This window comes from Parasteatoda tepidariorum, chromosome 6 (assembly GCF_982258835.1).
Source record: "Parasteatoda tepidariorum strain Cologne lab strain chromosome 6, Ptep-v5.0, whole genome shotgun sequence".
NCBI classification, from domain to species: domain Eukaryota; kingdom Metazoa; phylum Arthropoda; class Arachnida; order Araneae; family Theridiidae; genus Parasteatoda; species Parasteatoda tepidariorum.
The window spans coordinates 27,821,738-27,845,616 of NC_141760.1; the positions used below are offsets into that span (position 1 = coordinate 27,821,738).

At 30.1% G+C, this 23,879-nt stretch overlaps 2 protein-coding genes across 2 annotated transcripts; both read right to left on the bottom strand.

Moving 5' to 3' along the window:
• Positions 1-2,168: 2,168 nt before the first annotated feature.
• Positions 2,169-4,466, bottom strand: LOC147807721 (uncharacterized). Its single transcript, XM_087166776.1, has one exon. The coding sequence runs from the start codon at positions 4,464-4,466 to the stop codon at positions 2,169-2,171; it is 2,298 nt and encodes a 765-aa protein (XP_087022902.1).
• A 115-nt stretch (positions 4,467-4,581) lies between these two features.
• On the bottom strand, positions 4,582-6,711 carry LOC147807722 (uncharacterized). The gene has a single exon (XM_087166777.1). The coding sequence runs from the start codon at positions 6,709-6,711 to the stop codon at positions 4,582-4,584; it is 2,130 nt and encodes a 709-aa protein (XP_087022903.1).
• Between the last annotated feature and the right edge of the window lie 17,168 nt (positions 6,712-23,879).

A 23,879-nucleotide genomic window follows, 5' to 3' on the forward strand; every position in this document is an offset into this window, starting at 1 on the left:
CCATAACATTTGCTCTAAATTGTATTGGTGATAAAAATTTAAGAAACGAAAGGGGCATTTACAGCACAAAGGGATGTATTAAATTTAATTTAATTTTATTTTGTCAGTAAAGAATTTGGCTTATTATCAAGCATGAAGTTAATTTCTAAGGACTATTCTCTCTAAGTTTTCGAGCTATAAATAAGAATTTTTTATTAATAAAGGAAAATGCAGAGTTAATAAAAATTCATTTACCTAAAGTTAGAGAGGAACAGATTATCATAAATTTCCAACATGTGCAAAGAAATAAAAAACAAAGGTAACATCAAAATTCACTAAGTTTTACTTTGAACTAACTCGACGATGAAAAAAGTAAAACAGTTCTATAATCGATTACGATTAAAAACAAAAACTGTCTAAACTATCGATAAAAAGTTTATAACATTAACAATGAATATGGAAAACTTTTACGAAAACTTGAAAGGAATTTGAAGAAGTGCCTCAGAGCTGAAATAAATCTTGTTAGGCTAAATTAAGCCTTACCTATTGAAACGCAGTGCTATAAGCGAAAGCAGAGAGCACGCCGCGCCTTACTCAATCAATACTCAACAATAAATATTCTTTGAGAACAGTTTTTGAAAAAATACTCTTTTTTAATTATTAGCATAATTAAACAAAACTTCTGATTGGGAAATAATTAGCCTTTCGGGTGATTACTTAACCACATGCTACAGCGACAAAGAAAATACGTTTAAACATATTATTATTAGTTTTATTGATGTTGTCAAGATTTTTTGCACATTATAATTTTAAACTAAAGTATACTTAAACTGCTGTGAAAATGGTTCTGTAAAGTAACTGTAAAAAGTTAATTGTTAAAAAATTTGAAAAAAGGAAACTCATTCCCTATGTAGCATTGTAAGGTTGATTTCAATGTAACAACAACCTTTATTACAAAACCCCAACAAGGATTATAGATACGTAAACTGAACTACACTTGTTTACTCTCATTGAGCTTCACAGTAAGGTATCAAAAAAAGCCCTTTTATATTGAAATTGAATCTAAAAACCCTAGACATCATCATTAAAAACCCTTTAGATAAAAAGGAAGAAAAAAGTCGAAAAACAAGGTTTGAAACAAGAGTTATACATTATAATTTTTGAAAAGATTTTCATATGTCTTTATTAACTGGAATGGAAACACTTCTGCTTTGTAGGAATAATGATTAACCAGATCACCTTATTGTATCAATCAAAAGAAACAGAAAATACAACGTTAACCATAAGGTTGTTATCTGGATCAACAACCTTTATTACAAAACTCCAACAGGGATTATAGATACGTCAATTTAACTGCACTATTTTACTTACACTGAGTTTCGCAGAAAGGCTGCCCAAACAGCCCTTTTATATTGAGATTAAATCCAGAAACGCTATACATCATCATTAAAAAACCTACTCGTGTAAAGGGAAGAAAAGATTAAAAAAAAAAAGTTTGTAACAAAAAATAAGAAATTATATTTTTTAAAAAGGTTTTTGCAATGCTTTACTCATTGGAATAGTAACATTTCTGCTTAGTAGGGAGATAATGATTAACCTGTCCACCCTATTGTGTCTATCAAAAGAAACCACAAATACAGCATTTGCCATAAGGTTGCTTGTTATCTGGGCCATTGCATTCATTTATTGGTTATCAATTGAATTTTCCATCACCATTTCGTTATTAATCAAGCTATTAATTACAACTAGTGGGCTGCGCCCCCTGCTCGCTAACGCTCACCAACCCCCTAAAATTGCTACGCAATCTTATATGGAATGCACAAAATTCTAAGAATTCAAAACAATCATTCAAATACATATAACAACTTCTTTTTTCAAAAAAAATTACATCTTTCTGGTAAATACTAAGTCATTAAAATAAGTTTGAATTCAAATAAATGACATGTAATTCGTTAAACCTATTAGAAATGTGTTGGTTGTAAACGTAAATGTTTCTAATTACAATCAACACTAAAACAAGTATCTCATAGAACAAACTCTTTTACTATCACAAAAGTACACAAAGAATATATACATGTTGCCAACAAAAGAATAATGTAAGAAATAATAAAATAAATAATATAATAAATAATCACCGCATCTGCGTTCACGCAGTTGCGTCTGGAACATCCTCCCCACCCTGATCAACCTCAAGAGGAATGATCAGTTGAACAGGTCGGGAGATTTCTACTAGATGCTGCAGGTTGTGAAGGTATGGTTGTAAGTCTTTTTCCGGTAAGAAAATGGGATGGTGTTAATGATTCTTCAGGATCATCATTTCCTTGTTCATAAACTAACAGTCGACTATTTAATGCGGCTTCAACACCAACTAATGCTGCAGAAAGACCTTCTTCATCTAACAAGGTTCGACCAAGGGATTTTCGCAAACATCTTTTTGTTAGTCCGATCAAACGTTCCCACCATCCTCCCCACCAAGCCGCTCGTGCAACAATAAATTTCCACTTAATTCCCGTCTGGGCATAATATTGCTGAACTTTTGACGATGTTAAGTTGTCCCATAAAATGGATAGCTCTTTATTAGCGGCATGGAAGGTAGTGGCGTTGTCAGTGTATATTGTATGAGGGATTCCTCTTCTGCCTACAAATCTTTTTAAGGCCATGAGAAATTTGTCAGTAGTAAGATCAGAGACTAGTTCGATATGTACGGCACGAGTAGTTGAGCAAGTGAAAAGTGCGATATAGGCTGTATTTAAAGGTTTCAAGTTACGAACATAAAGTGGGCCAGCGAAGTCTATGCCAATAGTAGTAAATGGAAGGCAAGGTGTAATTCTGTCCCTTGGTAAAGGAGCTTCGATTTGTTGACTTCTAGATGCCTGTGAGAGTTTACAAGGTAGACATTTATAGAGCACACGTTTAATGGCTTCACGTCCTCGTATTATCCAGAAGTTGGAACGAATCTCTGAAAGTACTATTTGAACACCTAAGTGACGAAGCTTCACGTGTGTGTAGTATATGAAAAGATGTACAAAAGGATGAGATCCATCAAGAAGCAAAGGGTGTTTTTGCTCATTTTTGAGCGATCCGAACTGTAATCTACCTCCTAATCGTATGAGATTTTCTTGAAGAAACGGGTTAAAACGACTAATTTTTGAAGATTTTGGCAAAGGGGAATTATTTTGTAAAGCGTGAAGCTCTGCTGGAAAGCATTGCTTTTGCACTGTGAGAATCCAATAGTTTTTTGCTGTGTTAAGCTCATCACATGTGAGATCAATAGAAATGCGTTGCTTGGATCGACAGTTATACAAGAAACGAAATATCCATGCTGTAACTCTAAGAAGTTTCATATATGAACTGAAGCGCAATATATCAATAAGAGGTTGGTAAGAAGTTATCAATAAAGATTGAGAAGCTGGTTTACGTAGTTCAGCATAAATATCTGGATTAGCGTAACTCAGTTGTTTTGAAGGCCAAAACTCTGATGATTGTGTCAGCCAGGTTGGTCCTAGCCACCAAAGATCCAATGATTTAAGCTCTGTTGGTGCAACACCACGAGACAAGTGGTCGGCAGGATTTTCATTGCCAGGGCAATGCCGCCATTGTGTTGGATTTGTGTAATTGAGAATTTCGTTCGTTCGGTTACAGACAAAAGTTTTCCAACGATTTGGATCACCTTGTATCCAATTTAAGGCAACTGTTGAGTCACTCCAAAGTGTCGCTGTGTTCCTGTCCAGTTTAGTTTCTGTACAAAAATAATGGAGTAATCGAGCACCCAATAATGCGGCTAACAGCTCTAAACGGGGAAGTGTTATTCTTTTCAGAGGAGAAAGTCTATTACGACTGCAAACCATTCGAACATGAAATTTAGTAACTTCTTTGAATCGTACATATAACACTGTTCCGTAAGCTCGTTCCGAAGCATCGCAGAATACATGAATGGTAACATCAGCAGAAGATATTCCAATCCATCTGGGGATTCGAATGTTGTTTAAATGTGGCAAGTCCATAATCCATTTTGAAAACCTTGATGCGATAGATGGGGGTAAAAGTTCGTCCCATTCAATACCGCATAGCCATGTATCTTGAAAGAGAATTTTTCCTATTACAGTAGATGGTGAGAAAATTCCCAAGGAATCAAAAATCTTTGAGATTGTTTTCAGAAGTAAGCGTTTAGTGATCGGTTCCTTAAATAAATCGTGGTCATGCTCCTTAATATTTTGATGAAACGAATCTTCTTCTGTATCCCAATGAACACCTAAGACTTGAGTCTTACTTTGAAACTTTATTTTTTCTTTCTTCCATTCGTTTTTCAAAACTTGTGAGTTGGTGCTCCATTTCGCTAAGGGAAGGCTTATAAGACTCGTGAGTTCTTGCATTTCGTGAAATAGGGTCTTCGCTTCGACTTCTGAATCAACTCCCACAACGAAATCATCCATGAAAATATTGCCTTTTAGATGTTTAGCTGCTGTGGGATAAATGTTGGAGTACATGCAGCATAATTCGTCAAGTGTAGCTGAAAGAAGGAATGGACTGCTGGTTAATCCAAAGGGTAAACGTGTAAATTGATAGACCACAATTTCATTCTCTAGCTGCAAATGTTCATCATTATTTTTTCCTGGTTTTGAACCATAGAAACTTAGTAGCACATCTGTCTTTTTCCCACAAGGTTAATTGTAAAAAAGCCTGACTTCCATCACCAATAATTGCTTGCTTGTGTAGACGAAATCGTAGTAAGGTGGCTAAAATTTCTGGAAGTAAGTTGGGACCTTGTTCCAGAACATCGTTTAATGATGGATGGCCTGGTGTGTGAGAAGAGACGTCGAACACTATTCGTCCCTTAATTTCTGAGTTTTTCTCTTTAATGACTACGTGATGGGGTATGTAATAGCTTTTTTCTTCTTTATCATGATGTTCCGGTGCTATTTCAACTTGCCTTTTGTCTATGTAATCTTCCATGAGTGTAACATACATTTCCTTTAAGCTAGGATCTGTTCGGAGCTTCTTGCACAATGTATTGAAGCATTTTGATGCTACGTGATAGTTATTTGAAGAAAGAGTAACGTCTTTCTTCCAAGGTAATCTAACAACACGACGATTTTCTAGGACTTCATAAGAACTGCGAAAGTCTTCCAATATTTCAGAATTGCGAATGGACATTTCTCTGTCTTGCATGGCTTTAATACCTAAAGTATCAAAGTCCCAGAATTTCCTAACTTGATCATCCAAAATATATGGTGATGTGATGCTGATATTATGAACTGACGATAAAGAAGCGACAGATGTATGAGATCTGGATCCAGACAAAATCCAGCCAAAGATTGATGGAATGAGCACAATTTTTTCCGAAAGTCTGAAAGGAATCTCAGAATTCACCACCGTCCAGTAAAAATCTGCACCAATCAAAACTTCTATAGGCATCTCTTGCATGGTGTCATTCGGGTCAGCAAGCCTAAATTTTTTCTTGTGAGCCATAGAAGCAATCTCTAATGGAACTGATGGATGAACTGCATATCTATTAGGACTTTCAAATGCATGTAGATAAATTTCTGACTGATTCCAAATACTTGATAGTTTAAATCTTACTTTTCGTCTCGATTGAGCCTGATTTGATGATGATTCGAATGCATGAATTTCAAGTGAATCAGAGTTAATAACATCTAATTTTAGGTAGTCTACAAGATGTGAATGAATGAAACTGGTTTGACTTCCACAATCTAAAATGCATCTTGTAAGCTTAGTAATGCCAGTTGGGCCAGTTATATATACTCGAGCAGTCTGTAAGTGAGTAAAATTAGTTGTACGAGTATCTATGTTATTTGTAGAAATAGATTGGCTAGGTTGATTTGAACTGTTGTTTCTACAAATAGAGACATGGTGCTTCTTTTTGCATCTTATGCAGAACGCTTTATCTTTGCGAAGGCAATTTTTTATACTATGGCCACGATTAGTACACAGGAAGCATCTACCAGAGGTTTTTAATTTTTGGATTCGAGTATCAATATCAGTTATATTCGTACAATCTTGCGGCCAGTGACCGTTAATTTCACAGAAGGAGCAAAATGGAGATGGTTTTTTAGTCTGGTTATTCTTTTTAGAATTCACATGCAAGGCTGCTGTAGATGTCTTAAATGTGTAATCAAAGTTTTGCTCACCTCGAATTTTTAGTGTTGTGAGAGCACCTTCTACTTCTTCAGATAAATATTGCACTAGTTTATTCATATCACCTTCAGATATTTTCTCTCTTTTTGCGTAAATGATCCATCGGCGACAAATATCATCCGGAAAGGCACGTAAAATTTTTGGAGCTAAAACGCGCCCGTAAGCGCTGATATCCTCTCCTAAAGCCGTTAAAGCGTTTAGTCTTCTGTTGCATTCTATAAATACTTCATTCAATGCAATAGGAGTGGGATTACGTATTGGCGAAATATTTTCCAAAAAGTCTAAATGGGCTTGAATTATTCTGTTTTTGTCGCCATATCGGTTTTGAAGAAGAGCTTTTGTAGTTTCATATGTGCTGGCACTAACACTGATTCCGTCAACTAACCGTCTTGGTTCATCTTCTAAAAATCCTCGCAAAAACACATGTTTATCAATTAATGATAGACTATTATTATCGTCAATAGAAGATTTAAATTGTTCCCAGAAACACTGCCATTGTTCAATATTACCTCGAAAAGTATCCAGTTTAATAGTAGGGAGTTTCACTGTGTGAGAGTGAGAAACGGGTAATTGCATAACGGGTACTTGTGTAACAGGTATTTGAGAAACGGTTACTTCTGGCGATTGGAACGTATTAAATTCAAAATTAATTCTACTACCAAATTTTTTTGCTTTAAAGATAGCGAGCTCGGCATTATCCACGTATTCTTCACATTGAATAATATCATTGTCATAATCACTATCTGTTAATAAACTATGAATGTCGTTATCCAATTTCTTCATTTCTAACAAGCAATCGGAAAGCCGATGACTAATATATTCGACATTTTCATTTAAAGTGTCAGAGGTTGCAGAAAGATCGGAATTTAATTGAGTAATAAATCGAGTAACATTACCTCGCACTGTTCTTCTTTTTCTTTTCAAAAGTGCCAGACTATCGCCAAGTTCTTTATCGTTTGGTTTCTCCATCATTGAGTAGTACTGATGTTTGAAGTTTCGTTAGTTTTTAAAAGAGTGACTGCGTAAATTATTCATCTGATTCGTATTTAATTTTAAACCGAGTTGTTTCGGCACCAAAATGTGTTGGTTGTAAACGTAAATGTTTCTAATTACAATCAACACTAAAACAAGTATCTCATAGAACAAACTCTTTTACTATCACAAAAGTACACAAAGAATATATACATGTTGCCAACAAAAGAATAATGTAAGAAATAATAAAATAAATAATATAATAAATAATCACCGCATCTGCGTTCACGCAGTTGCGTCTGGAACAAAATGTGCTATAGTATAAAATCTTAAGATAAAATTTCTAAAACTGATATCTCTTTAAAAAGGTTAAAATTTTGGCTATAATTAAGTCTATTAAAAATTGAAATAAGTGAATTGCAATGGAAAAACCTGAATAAACAAATAAATTCTAGTAAAACAAATAAATTCGTGATATAAATCAAAAATTGTCAAATAAATTCGTAATATATAAATTCGTGAAAAAAAGCGCTTTCGACAAAATACTAAAATAGAGATCTATCGACAAAGACTACTCACTTCTGCCTAGTATGCTCTCTCTGGTTATTTCAGTTTCCGTTTTTAAAAGCGCTATATGTTGAGTCATCTCAGCTAGATTTGGCATGTGACATTTTTAGCGGCAATCATTGGTCGATTTTCTAGGGTTGCCATTCGGGGAGTTGTAATGAGGCTTTATTTTGTCGCCGTGTGAGAGAAATATATATATAGATGTTAATCCTATATCACAAAATTGTAAGTGATTTACTTTGAAATGTATTCCTTTTATACTTTAAAGAATAAGTATTTCAAACGTATAAAGCTCATTTTTGACCTATAAAAATTAACAGAAAGTAGACACACTCAATCAACCAATTTATAGTAGGAATAATTTCGAAGAAGGAGTCAAGCAAATTGTCAACATTTCATTTTCCACCACTACCAACACAATTAATGCAAAAATTCCGCTTGATACATTGATATAACTGAGAAGGTAAAATAAGTTTAATGATAGTTTTACCCACAAAAGGAAAGAAAGGGGAGAACTGATCAAACAACCTAAGTCAGCAAATAAAGACATTGTTTGAGTTGCGACAAAACTCGCTACATGCATTTGCACCTCACCTTTTGTCGAACTAGAATGTAAGTGATATCCTATCTATCATCCATTTTAATAGATGGAAATGATTAGTTCTTGCAATGGATATTATGGTACGTATCAAAACAGGATCAATTCATTCCGCATAAATATTTGGCTATGAACCTTTTTGGAGTAAATAATGAGAGCATTATTTCAGAGTTTCAAATATTCAATGTCATTAAGATTTTGCTTTTAAATATTTTGTTTGGCTCTTATAGAAAAATCGCTTTGTAGCGTGATTAAAATCAATTCTTAACTCACAATTATTAGAAACGTTGCCTATTTATAGTTTTGGAAATTCATGTTTGTGGTTATATATACAAATAGCCATAATTTTTCAGAAATGGTGTGATTTGGGCATTGCTAGAGGTCAATTTCGATTTATTTCGTGAGAATAATATAAGAACTGAAACTAGATAACTAAATATCTTTTGTCTTAGCAATCTATACGTTTTTCGTGATAATATTGTTTTTCTTTCTTCGCTTAGGTACATTTTTATTGTATGGCTAAATACCATCGGTGAATTTTTAAATCTGTACATGACTCAAATTGCTTTCCCGAAAAGTGAACACAACTCGAAATGCGTGTTTACGAAGATAGACACAACTCAAAATACGAACTTAAATGAACACAACTCAAAATGCTTTTTTGCAAACATGGGCAAGGAGAAAAAAAACAGATCGCCTTTTATTTTTCAATCCAAATTTAACAACTAAGCGATGAACTACGTGCTTACAATTCCTTACTTATTTAAATACACAGCATAATTTGAAAAAATCTCAAACTTAGGGAGCGGGATGTCTAGTAGTGCAGATGTAACTTTTCAGGCGAAGTCTTCTTATTCATAACACTTAAGGAATGTGATTGAGTGTGGGTGAGACTTCTAAATTTCTATATAATAAATTTATAACTATTGTAAATTTACAGCACTCGTGGCAACCTCGTAAAAACAATTGTTGGCTTTTAAAGAATTTTAAAAAGAGAGCCGTTTGAAGAAATGTACCAAGTGATTTATAAAAATAGACGATATGCCATAACAAATTCAGTTGGATTAATCGGTTTATTCTATAAACAAAGAACGATACTCGAAGAACAATACTCATTTGAAGAACGTAAATAAATGCTATGACCATTTTCTAAATAGCCATGTCCATTTTATTAAACACACATTTCAAGCTGTTTCCATTTTCGTAAATACGCATTTCAAGCATTATCCATTTTATTTTATTTCATAACCGTCGTTGAACATTCAACTCCTTTTTAGGTTTAGGACTACTGATGTTCAACTCCGCAGCCTTGCAATTTATAACCTAATCCAGAAGACAAGGGAACTATTGGATCAAGTATTGAGAGAAATTTTGCCTTCGTGCGGGAATTTTTGATGGAACTAATTCGCCTTTGCGTTACGTGGATAAGAAAAACACGAAAACCTTTCACAGTTAGCCTGAAGGCAAGGGGACTCTAACCTATGATCCGTCTACCACTGAGGATAATTTACGTCAACACTGCAATCTGTGAGAGCCGAGAGCGGAATTCGAATCAACCAGCCATCGCTGGGATTCTAACCCTGTTCACCTCATTGGAATGAGAGCGCTCTATTCCCTGAGCCACCACGCCTCGAGCAATGTCCGTTTTCATTAACACACATTTCGAGCTGAGTCTATTTTCACGAACAAGCACTTTGAGTTGTGTCCAAATTTAAATACTCATTGATATGTGTCAATTCTGTGTAATATCTAAAAATATATCTCTACGTATTAAAAATTATCAAACTTAATGAGTAATGGCGCTTGATATTTTCTTGTAATCTGGAAAAAAAGATGTAATCTGGAAAAAGAGCAACCTGTTTCATATTTTGAATATCATTTGTAGTTGAGTCTCACGTTTATATTCATTACATCACTTTAATAAATTTTAAGCAAAGTGATGTTTTAATTCGTATGCATTTTATCAGAAGTATGTAAAAGATCGAAGGTGTTCAACTGTTCAACAGTGACCATATCAGCATTCAAAGCCACTGCCACCTTAATAAGGTGTAAATTTAGGCACTGTTTCCATTCCTTTTTCGCTGAATTCATTACATTTTGCTTATTCAAACTTAAATCTTGTTAATGAGCTTCAAGAAATCATGAACTAACTTCTCTCTAGACTTTTACACTAGTTTATCGAAACAAAGATCTTTTTCATGGTAACATCAATAATATTTATCTTTTCTTCACTCCTTTTCAAATTGTTCCCTGTAACATAACATATAGAAGTAAAAACAAAGCACTCCCACAGACCACCCCTCACTCATAACAAAAGAATGACTCATCCACTCATATATTCTTCCTCTCTCATATCGCAGAGATTCATTTTTTTGCTCACGGAAACAATGAATGGAATTCATTAAAGCCCCCCCCCCCATTTCGTATTCATGGCTAATACTTCATACAAAGGAATGCCAAGTTATTTTATTATTTTTTGTAGCAACACCGTGGTCTGGGATTCACTATGCAAATACTGGTATTCACTAAATAAGGTTTGTACTGTTTGAATGTAGTAAAAATATATGTTTGCTATTTTGTATTTTATGGTAACTGATAAAACTAGAATATTATTATTTTTCATAGGAACAAATCTACGAAACATATATTTTTGATTTAAGCAGTCAAATAATTGTTTAAATATATTACGATATCAATCATTTAAGTTAACATAAATTATTTTGTTTTTAAACTATTTAACGTTAAAAATGTTTTAAAATAAAAACAGTTTAAAAACTTATTAAAAAAATACAAATAAAATAAAAGGTTTAAATGCAAATATGAATATAACTTTAATATAATATCATGCGAACATAACTTTAATAAATATATTGATTTATCTACTTGGTAAATTAGGAATAGTTTGATATTTCCAGGTTTTGCCATTTTTCCCCGACGTTGGAACTAATTCTATCTTTTAAAATCAGGGTATAGGCATTGCATGGTTAATGCATGGCATTTTATAATAAAGTAAATAAGGAAAACTAGAGGGAATGTTCTTCGTTTTTCCGAAATCCTGATTACGGCATCAGGACTCTTCAATCCTCATTCAAATTTAGCGAGTCTTAGGCGCCTATTTTTAAACACAAAAAACGTGCCGAGATTTAACATTTTTTTAAAGCAAATTATCATTTATCTTATCAAGTATATTCAATTCAGTCACTCAAATTAATCATTACATTGACGCTTAACTAATTAATTAAAAATAGAAATTTAAAAAAATTAAGTGATTATAAAGAAAACTATCTCTCTGAACTGAAAAATCGTAATGGCCACCGACGATGTTTTTGTGTTTAACTTAACGTTACATTTTGGACTGGAATATTTAGGAACTTGGAATTATGCATAGGAATTATGATGGAATAAAAAAAATCATCATTTAATAATTAGTTCGAAAATAATGAACTGTTAAACTTGGTGAATGGAGAGAATGGATAAACAGAGGGGAAATTTTGAAAGCAAAAAGGAACATATTAGTATATGAACTTAATAAACAGTTTTTTTTTTTGCAAAATTTTAATTTGTTTGAAGATTATTACAATGTTAAGCTCTGTATGTTAAATTTACCCATTTTTTTGCTTTACGTTACATTTTATTTTGCCTCGTGAAAGATAAGACTTATTAACTTCAAATTGGGATGGTGCATAGAAAAATGTACAAGGAATTCTATTTAATAAAAAAAATTATGTCCCGATTATCAATTTATTATTGTCTCGAATAGTGCTACATTTTTAGTAAAAAAATCCATGTTCGCCATGTCTACTGAAATAAAAAATACAGAGTTGAAAGTTGACGTGCTGATAGAACCATTTTAAATCATAAAATTAAGAAGAGTTTTTTTTTCAAAATTCCTATTTATTCTAAAGTCATTGCAATTCTAAGAGCTTTTTTGCAATTCGTTTTCTTTAACCTATTTACCCATTTTTGTAGAAAATCTTGAGATTTAATCTCGAGCTCTTCCTTTTGTAGAAAATCTCGAGATTCTTCCTTCCTCTTTAGAAAATTTTGAGACATTTTTTCATCTGTAGAAAATCTCGGGATCGAGAGACCTCATTCTTGACTTGACGCTAAAAGTAACAAAAAATTACGAATGAACAAATAAAAAATAATAGACAGAGATGAGATGTTGCCAGATATAAAACTTAATATTCATACGAAAGTTTTAAAAGTATAAGGATTTAAAAGTAAAAATATAGGAATAAAAACTGTTTTCAATGTGAGCTGTTATATGATATAAGTGTATACTGTTAACATGTAAAATAACTTCTCATTGATTACTTTTTGTTGCAATGCTCGTTCAGTTTTACTAAGTTACATAGCCAGATGTCCTTTAATTTCGTTTTGTTTAACGTAATTATAAAATGTATAATTATAATAATTATCTATCTACAATCATAATAATTATATATTAATATTATAATTACATATGCATAATTATAATAATTATCTATCTATAATCATAATAATTATATATTAATATTATAATTACATATGTATAATTATAATAATTATAATAAACGTAAATAATTGTAATTATTATTATAATAATAATAAATATAATAATTATGAAATTAATTACTATAATTATATTAATTTTAATCATAATATATAATACAGATATTGTGTATAATTTAATTATAATAAAATTAATTATAATGAAATTAATTATAATTTTATAATTATAAGAATGGAAACTATAATATCTAAAATAATAAAAATATAAATTTTTATAATTGCGCATGTATAATTATAATAATTATATATATTTTAAACAAAATTATCTTTTTATCGACTTTTGAAGAAAAAAACAATGATGAATGATAAACAACCACGGGGTTTGATGAGCGGTATGACCGGGAGAAAGATCCTCCTAATTGTATAAAAATGTATCTAGTGATTTCAATAGTTAGAAGTAAAATAATTGTAAGGAGTAAAACTTAAATATTAGAATTCAATGAATGCACAATGCATGCGTCAGAAGCACTACAAAGGTGTAATAAATATTATGCAGTTAAATTTTTCATTGTTTTAAATACTTTCTTAATTACATTTTAGAATGCTAAACAAAGGAATAAACAAAGTAATATGCGCAGATAAGGTTAGGATAGACCTAAAATATTATGTAAGAAATCATTTTAAATGGGAATTAGAGCTTTGCTATTTAGAATATACAAACTGTAAAAACAAAAACGGTTAATTGTAAAATAATAATTTTTCTTTAATTAAGCAAACTATTATTTCTCATAGAATAATCATTTGGAAATAAAATATAATGTGTTTTTATAATGAAACATTCTTTTTTAAATAAAACTTTTCATTTGGCCAGTAGCATAAACAAAAGAAATAAAAAAATTACTTAAAGATAAAGCGTAAAAAAAAACTTCTGAAACTTTTTCATTTTTTTTTTAAATTTAAGATAGAAAAACAAATAATAAAAAATGGCATTCATATTTTCTTTAAAAATAAGTGAAAAGATATTCTTTATAACTAAAAAATTAATTAAATTACCTTTGGCTCTTTATTAATTTCACCAGCGATTTAATGAACTAGTTGGTTAAAGAAAAGATAAAAAATAGGCTAATGGAAAACTAATTACGCAAACTTTTCAGAAAAGTAATTAATTAGGATAAAACAAATTAAAGTGTTTGTGAAACTGTATAAGTTAAATTTGTGAGTATTTGCCTGCCTTTAAGCAAACAATGATAATCTGAGGTCTTACTTTCTAATAAAAAATTCTCATGAATAATTTAAAAATTCGTTTGAAATTTTGATTACTGAAAAGAAATGATTTTTTCATTAAAATTAATGATTAAGAAAAAAAAATTATAATTGAATCATTTTTTGCTAAATTTATATTAATTTATACTTCAAACAGTTTTTTTAACTAATGATCGTCAAAATTAAATTATTCATGAATAATTATTTATAAACGAGAAAATGCTATTTAATTATTTCGCCCTTTTTGCTTCACCATAGAAAATAAATAAATATTTTCTTAAGAAAAGTTAAACTATTAATTGTCTGATTTAAAAAAAAATCATATTTAGTTTTAATGATTTTTTCATCTTTTTGAATTGAATCCGTATTTTTCATTTTAAGGAGTTAATTAACATGGAATTAAAACAAGAATAGCAATTAATATATTAATTTTTTATTAAATGAAAATAAATCTTCTCGGCGTGATTTAAATTCTAAGGAACAATAAATCTCTTTTGTGCTTATATCCTTTATAAAAAATGTATGAGCATTTAAAAAAATTTACTCCTTAGTTTGATTCGTATCTGTTGTCCTTAAAGTAATTAATTATTTAGAAGTTAAACTTTCTTGACTTGTACATACAAACTGTGTAAATTGAAGAAAATGCCATTTAGTCTCGTGTGGAAAATAGTGTTTATTAAAACAATAATTTCTTTTTAAACGTGAATGAAATCCTGAATTGATAGTTCCCTTTTCGTAAATTAGTGCTTGAAATCCCTTTTTAAGGTTGTATTACGCCACAAGAGTTTCTTTTTCAACATAAATCCAAGATAATTTTTTAAATATAATTCTCTTTTTTGTCTTACATCATTTTGCGTAATAGTTTTATGAAATCTTACGAAAAGTAGTTTTTTGTAGAAAAATGTGTATTTTATTTAATTTCTAATTAATTCGTGAATTTGAATCCAGCAAACAATTTGTAAATACAAACTAAATTTCGAAAAAACATAAATTAGAAATGACATTTTAGTGAAGTTTAGCAACTTAATTATAAAGTCTGCACCTTGACAATACGAAACTAAAATTTTATCTTGACTTCATCCCTTGTCTCCAAGCTTCTAATTGTTGAAATCTATAAATATATAACACTTATAATAACCAGCAGTTCTCAATTTTTTTCGTCTGTGGAACCCTAAATAATCAACAATCGTACAGATCCTAGACATTATAACTTATGTTTATAAAGACAATTGTGAACGCATTAACCTATAAAATACTGTTTTGTTTCAAAAATATTAAATAAGAGAATAATGGTATTTTTATCATTAATAATCTTAAATTAGGTTTTATATCCGACAGATGAATCCACTGTATAGGAACTGAGATCAATCTTGCTACAAATTGGTTTTTGGTACATTTTATCAACTATTCACAAATTTTTCGGTGTATGTTAAGTTCAAAAGAAAGGAAATAAGCCGAATTTTGTTTTTTGTTGAAATTAAAACTTAAAATAACTGCTATAAACATGTTGAAAATCACTAGTAGAGAAACACATTTCTTTAATAACAATTTAGTTGTATTATTTTGGTTTGAAAAACTTGAGGGGAAGTACTAATGCAATATTTTGTAAATTCATGTCCCTTTCATAGTTTATTCAATGTATTGTTATTTGAAAAACTATGTATATTTTTTCTAAAAAAATTTATTATTTCTTTTTTTAATTGCCGTTTTACTTTAAATAATATCGTAAAGAGAATCAATATATTATGTAAATAAAAGATTATTGATTAAATTTAATTATAATTACAGGTTTCAAAAATGTTTAAAAAAACTTTAACCTAATTTTTGAAACCAGTTTTCCTCCTCCACGGTACCTTGGGGTTCCACGGAATACCATTTGTGAAACGGTGATAAAAACTATTCTCTTCATTGCCTTCGTAGAACTCTAGTTTGTTCTCTAATTTTATTCTACGGTTGTTTGTTGGCAAATACACTAAGAATCTTCTTTCACTCCCAAAACTCTCTAAGATAATTGTTTATTACATTTATCTATTGATATCTGTGAAATTTAAGATCTTGGAAAAATGAATTGATGTAGTATAACTAGGCAAAACTAAATAAGATCTTCCCATAAGATTTCTACTTTTTATAAAAATTATATTATTTTCAATCTTCGCCTTTTAGATCTTTGATTGTAAGGATATATTTTTTCCGGATAATTTAAGGAATTTATGACCTTTTGCATTTCGTTAAAACAATACACAAATTTTATAATTTTTTGATATACTAGGAGTCTCTGCCACATGCTCCTACTGCTCTCCAATCCTCGTTCAGCGTTGTTTTTTCCTTGAACGTCAATATTTTCAACAAAAACACGGAAAATTTTTTTTTTCGAAATATACAATTATTGTAGCCTTATGTTAGAAGAATTTGTTAGTATGTAAATCGTAACGAAATAAACTGTTATCTTGATTTCAGAAAAAAAACTAACCTAAGGAATATAGATTGTGGGCAGAATAATAAAAATTAAATGAGAATTAATTTAACTCTTTGTCGAGATTTATAACAATTCAACTTAGTTGTTTTTATCGTTATTTATTAAGTTTTAAATCTCCCTATAAATGCGGCCTATATTGCTTAAGTTAAAAAATCTCCCTATAAATGTTAAAATTTATATCTAACAACATGTTATCTCTCTATCTTCTTTACTTTTAATGTCTATTCAAGAGCCCACTTATAAAATAACGAAATAACGATAGCACAAAAGTAAATTTCCCTCACTAATGGGTAAAAAGTCAATATTTGAAGCAAAACAACTAGAAAAAATAACAAAAAAGTAATTAAATAAACTTTCGAACAAATTGAAATTTCGAAACTAATTTTGCGTCAAGTTCATACATAAAAATGGCTTTTAAAGCTAGTCAAATTTCAGCTCCTTAGTTATGTTTTAGCTGTCGGCAGATCAGTCCTGATTTTCTACCTACAAGTTTAACAGTTAATAATTATCAAACTAATATTCGAAACTTATTTTATTTTTATTTTACTGTACTCTCAATAATATTTTTACATACCTTTGAAAGTTCAAATTTCGAAATGTTATGGATTTTGTGCCGAAAAGCAAATATAACGCCAAGCAGAAAAAAAGTGAGAAAAACTCTCAAAAAAAAAGCACATTTTTTCTTTCTAAAATTTAAATTTCAAAATATTCTCTGTTCTAAGTTTATAAACAAATATGGCCCGTTTAGCAAACCAATTTTCCTCTCTGCTGTTGCATTCCCTCTGCCTGTAAGGTATTTTTTCCTACAATTTTAGCAGTTTACAGTTGTTGAAGTAATTATTGTACGTTCACTTTTTTATTACATTGTACTCCCTGCACACAGTTTTTTTTTGATTTGCTCAACAGAGCAAAAGGTAACGTTATGTTAAACACCAAAACCAGCATTGGCAACATCAGCAACGGCCCTTGCGATTTTTCAATATAGAGAGAAAATAAAAATTTTACATGCACTATTATTCATAAACTTCTAATTGATTTTAAGGTAATTAATGTTCAAAACATTATTGAAAAATTGCAACTTTAGCATAGAAATTATATGAAGAGGATTAATTTAAAAACATCCTGTTCAAGGTAAAATTAAAGCACGTATCTTAAAGTTAACTCTCTCCTGGGGAGAGATAATAATTTTCCCATAATTAGTTTCAGTTAAATGACAAGCACTCCTAAACCTTAAAAAAAATATAATAGTGTTATAATTTTACCTAAGCAAAGCCTTACATCTCAAACATTTCCTTTTGGCCAATTCATTCAAATTACTGCAACGCATGTTAAATAAATGAACCATACAACAACGTTATTAGCCTAATTAGCAGCTAATCTTAGAAAATTATTGCTTTCTTCATTTTTTTCAAACATCATTTGCACTAAATTAATTCTAATCATCGCCAAATAATTATGCATTCTGTGCGAATTTCTATTTTGTCAATGTTCCGGTAAAAAATACACTCTCAAATTAACCAGTCATCGTTAATTCCTCACGTGCCTCCTAGGTAATCAAGCTATCCACTTAACGACAAAATTACGTTAAAAGAACTTTGAAACCATCATCAACACCAAATAGAACTTTGGCGCCATCGGAGAAAACCGTCCATTGTTATTTTTCTTCAAACCCGATGGCGACCTTATATATTTTAACTCCTTCCATGGCTTTCAAAGTTCGCCATCTTAGCCCCTAGGGTGTGCATAACAGAAGCTACTAACATCACAGTAACAGTTTGTTTAACTGATTGCATTGCGCAGTTTCAAACACTGGCGAAACCGTGGCGAAGAATTTGTGATTAAGTCCCCGCTGCCAGCCAAAGGCTTAAGTTTTGGCTAAGGAAACCTTTAGGGAGAGGATATACTTTCTCCCTTACATCTGAAATTTTCCTGAAATATTTAAGCGATTCATTAGCTGTGAATAAAATTACAGTTTCTAAGTGTTATGATGCTTTTACGTCTGTGTAAGGAAGAGAATTTCTGCCGATAAAGTTATGTTTTATGAAATTAGTTGAATTGTAAAATAAACAAATGCTCAGCAAAATTTATAGTTTTTCCTGCAAGATTGTAAACTTAAAATCGAAGGCTTTACTTGAGTTTGGTATATGAAAAGATTATCATAATTAAGGAAAAATGATGCGTTGTTTTCAAATACTGAATTTCGTGCATTTTTGGAGGCCTAACATCATGACAAATGAAGTGTTCAAAAATTTGAGAAAATTAAAGTTTTGAGTTAAAGAAAACGCATCTTTGAATTTCCGTCACATTTTCCAGGAAACCACTAAAAATTCATATGATTATTAAGCATATTATAACCTTCCAAACTGTGAATTCATTTTCCAATTTGCTTTTATGAAATAACACATTTATTTTTATAAGATGGAGCAAGATGCTTTTTTAATACATTTTTAATTTTGACATTTTTTTTTACTTTTACTTTATTACGCGAGGAAGAAGTTAGCTGTAAAAAAATTAAGTCTTCTGTTTGGAAAAATTATATCAGTTTTCGAACATTCCAATATATGCAATTAAACATTTCCTTGTGCCCTCTAACAGCCATAGTAAGCTGATACACTCAAATCAATTCTTATTTCAATGGTGCTCTTTAATATTTAATTAAAGTTTGTCTATCTTTTTATTTCAGTCAAGAAAAAAATATTAAAGTTTTATAGCTCTTAGTTAAACTATTTTTACGTAATAGAGTGAAGTAACCATTAGTGAAAATTGTATAAAAAAAATTGGCAACAGTTCTATTAAGCAGCTAAGTACAGATGGCAGGACATCGAAATCGCCTCTTTCCCCGGAGATTTTCGAGGGTATTAAATTCCCCCTACCCTAACTCTCATAAGTGAGTTATAATCGAGGAAATAGGGATAACAGTGTCGCAAAAAATGTACAGCTGTCATCTCACAACTCATTATAGAATGTTTACCACACTTGGCGATTTATTTACTTTTTCACATAACTCATGTTATGGTTGAATGAAATTTCGATACCTCCAAATTTTATAACCAAAACTTCATGTTATATCAACGTTCTTTGATTTTAGCACTAGAGTCTGTACAGTAGTCAATTCAGTCCCTACCCTTTCGATTTTTGAATGTCTTTTTAATTGGTCCGAAGATATTTTAATGGTAATTCATGGTTTTTAAATAAGAATGTCCTTAATACATATTTTCATGAAAAAAAAATTTTAATGACAATTTTATGAATTAAATTACTGAGATTAAATTCTTTACTATATTTTTAACTCCGTATTTTAAAAGTTTAACATGGAATTTTTTACAGAAGATTGCATAATTATTGTATAATCAAATATCACTTTTATATATTGTAAACTTCTTCTGATTTTCCAGTATAATATTACTTCGCACACATCCATTTTCGGGGCAATCCCTGCTAAATAATACAAACGCTCTTCAGTACTGCAGTAAGAACGCACTATAAAACAAAATCCCTCTATTTATGCTTTTACCTCAATTTGCGCTACTGTTTTCTTATTTTGTAATCCAGTAGTCTTATTTGTAAAATATTTTAAATTATTCTTGAAAATTTTCCTGTTCATGTATGTTTATTTGAATTTGCTCCTTGCTTTATAGATTTCATTTTATGTTTTGTTCGGTTTTTCTATACATTTTATTTTCTGCTTTTCACATATTTTTTATTTTATGTGTTCTATTCTATGTTGTTTTGAAAATTTTTTCGAGTGCCCTCACACTATTATATTGATATATTTTGCTTTGGCAATATTGATACTATATTAGAAAGCACTCCTTTCTGCGGATATAATCGTGTAAGCTGATGAAGATCTATCTTTTTTTTCCCGGATTTTTTATTGAATGTTTTTTAAAATTAATTTTCTTCGTCTCTTTTTCTTATTATTCTGTAATTTTATATATACTCAAAATGTAGAGAAAACATGGAAAAAATTACAGAGCAATGAAGAAAAGGGGAGAAAGAGGTTAGGACTCGAGTGGTAAGCGAGGAAGTTGTACATAGCCCAAAAAAATAAACATACCACTCTGAATAACTTTTGATCTAATCAATGCCACTGTCCTGACCAAACTATTGGGACCATATTACCCGGCATCTTGGAGGTTGGAAGTTCAAATCCGTCGAAAAAAAAAGGCATGTCTATTCAAAGAAAGTACGTTTTTGAGTTTGATTTCGCAATTTAAAATAGCATCTGCACTACTTAATTAGCATTACCTCCTCGAATCATTAAAATTGAGTTCTAGGATGTAAAGATTGGATCATTAGGTCAAAAGTTATTCAGAATGGTCCTTTTAAGTTTTTGTACTACAGCATTAGGATGAATTTTCCTTTTTATTTCACGTCAGGGACGGAAATGATATTAATATTTCTGCAGATTTTAAATTAGTACTGAAATTCAATGCATAAAGAACTTTGGCAATATCGAATGCATCTCCTGAAAATTATTGAAATTGAAATCAAAGTATTTCCTTGCGGATAACATCCTGACGGTGAAAATATTTGATTAATAAGATATTAGAATTGGAGGAAGGGTTGATGAATTCGAATATATAAATACAGTCACTCTGATTGATTGATTGAATGTAGAGGTTTTATGGCACAAGATCCAAAGGAGGATATGCTGCGCCAAACAATTTGTTGAGTCAGGTCTAATGGTAAATTACACACAATTATTTCATTGTCATAAAATAAATGAGACTAATAAAATTGTTTATCTCAAGACACGTATTTTTAAAAGTTCATCAAAATCGATAAATAGCGTAATTCTATAAAATACACATTAAAAGTAAAACGGTTCATGAATAAGAAATAAGAGTGAATAAAATCAGATAAAGCAGTTATATACAATTTAAAATGCCAATAGCTCGCAGAAATGCGAAAATCAAATGCACAGTTACTCTGTGCATTTGGGTTGGTTACCATTAAAGTTTATATGTTGTAGAAGATGCCTTTGAAAGGTGACCAAGCTGGTCATCAAAGATGACTATAGTGTCATTTATTTATTTATTTTTTATTTATGATAGATATAAAAGCAAGCAGAGATAAATGTATAATTCGAAGTATTATTTTTTAAAAACTGAGTATTTGATGCTATGGATCATCTGTGCATTTGTGCTCTGAGAATTTTTCTTAAAAAATAATTTTAACTTGTTAAACTTCTGACATAATCATGAAAAATTTAAAATTCTTTCCCCTCTAACAGGAAAGGTATGCCAAAGATAATATTAGCTAATGAGTTTGGTTTGTTCTTTCTTGTACATATTTATTTATGTTAAAAAAATCATTTTCAATAATTCGATTTAACTGTTCTATATCGTATGAAAAACTACAACTTTCACATAGTATACGTCACAACTCCAATCATCCTACAGACAAATGGCACAGCTGGCTGTGAAAGAAAGATTAAATTAAAAACTTTTTTTTCTTTATTACCAAACATTCATATATGCTTTTTAAAAGGTTAAAGTCAAAAGCTAAAATTTATTTCGAACAAACAATTAATTATTTTAAAACATTCTGCTCAAATCAGCTTTATGAAAATAGTTTTTAAGACTAAAATCTGTTTGTCGAATTTAAAACCAAACAAGGCCGTTTTTTTAAGCTTTTCAGAATAAAATTTTTAACTGTATTTTTTTTTTGCGAATTTGGTAAAATTTTTGGCAATTTCTTCTAACATTTATTTCAAAATTTTCGTTAGTAAAATTAACATTTTTGTCACCAAGTAAATTATACTGAATATTTCGTGTTTATTGCTTCTTAAACAAAAATCATCGAATTCGTTTCTGAAATCAAAAAGTGAATTCTGTTTCATTTGTGAGTGATACTTCAGCTACCTTTCATAAAAGAAATCGACGATTCTGCAGTTTTTTGACGAAAATAAGGTACATTTACGCTCTTTGTCTTAGAACTTCGACAAATCTGCCTAAAACCATAAAATTTAAATTTATCTTCTTTTGTGTCATAAGAGTAACAATATTTCCGTGTATTCAAGAATGGTATGGGTTAACGCCGCAGCTGCTATTTTAAAGGCCCAACTTAATGTAACGTTTTGCCCTTCAAAGCGAAAACCAAAACACTTAAAAACTTGAAACAAATGAGGACGGCAGAAAAATGTGCAAAAAGTACAATTAAATCAAAAATAAATAAATAAATAAATAGAAAAAAAATCATAATTAATTTGAGAATTATTAATTGTTAAAACTGATGTAAAAATATCGTCTGCAGGCCACAAGAGTGCAACAACAAAGTTTAAATTTAGTATAGTGAGCAAAAAACATATTTGTTTATGAACTTACAAAAATTTTTTTTTCAAATTTCTGATGGGTTTGAAAAATTTTGAAATTTTCGATGTTTTCTTTTTCTAGAATTTTTCTCGCTTATCTTTCCTTAAGGTTCATTTTGTTTTGCTGTGAAAAAACTTTTACATTTAAAAATTTTAAATTACGATGAATTGTAGAGCAATGTACAGGTAGCATGACGAAATAAAAAAAATTACAATTCGACAATTAGTGTATGACTATCAACTATTAATTTTGCAGGAAAAAAAAGTACCATGTTTGATCGATCAACTGAGCTGAAATGCATCTACAGAATTTAACTTTCACGTTAACTTTAAAGCCAATTTTTTTCCAAAATTTTAATTTGTTTCAAAATAATTACTAACTTAAGAGCCTTTTTTTTAAAAATATTGAGTATTTATCCATTGCTGCCGAAAATTTATTTTTCTTTTTTAAAAGAAGCAAAAAGAGAGCGAGATTGTTCCCAGATATAAATATTAAAATGTTTTTTGATTATTTTTTAAAAAGAATTAAAATGTAATAAATAGCAATAAAAACCATTCCCAAATGGACTGAATAAACAGTAATAACCATTGTTGCGTCAATGAGTAAAATTAATTATCATTTATTTTTTCTTGCTGAGTCACAGAATCTTTATTCCTTAAGCTATTTTACTCAAGTACATATTTTTATTTTTTACATTTGCTTAATGACCTATTTCACTACAATTAACATTTTAACAAATTGTATTTAAAATATTTCATCGTTCGTATAATATTACATTGTTCTTAGTATATTATATTGTTCTGTATAATAACTGTATGTTTTTAAAAAAAACAGTTATGTGTTTTGGGAGAAAATATTGACATTTTAAAAAAATACGAATGAGAAACAATTATGGAAGCTGTTAAGAGAGGGAGCAGAAACAGAGCTTCCGATATAAAAAAAAAGATACCTAAGTAAAGGCAAGGATGAACCATATCAGTAACTTAGCTGTTACGTATCAGGCTGCTTAATTGCGTTAAACTGGACTGTCATAAAAACAAAGTTACATCTGTTAAGA

Excerpts from the sequence above, each read along its gene's own strand:
- LOC147807721 (XM_087166776.1), bottom strand. The coding sequence starts at position 4,466 with ATGTACTCCAACATTTATCCCACAGCAGCTAAACATCTAAAAGGCAAT.
- LOC147807722 (XM_087166777.1), bottom strand. The coding sequence starts at position 6,711 with ATGCAATTACCCGTTTCTCACTCTCACACAGTGAAACTCCCTACTATT.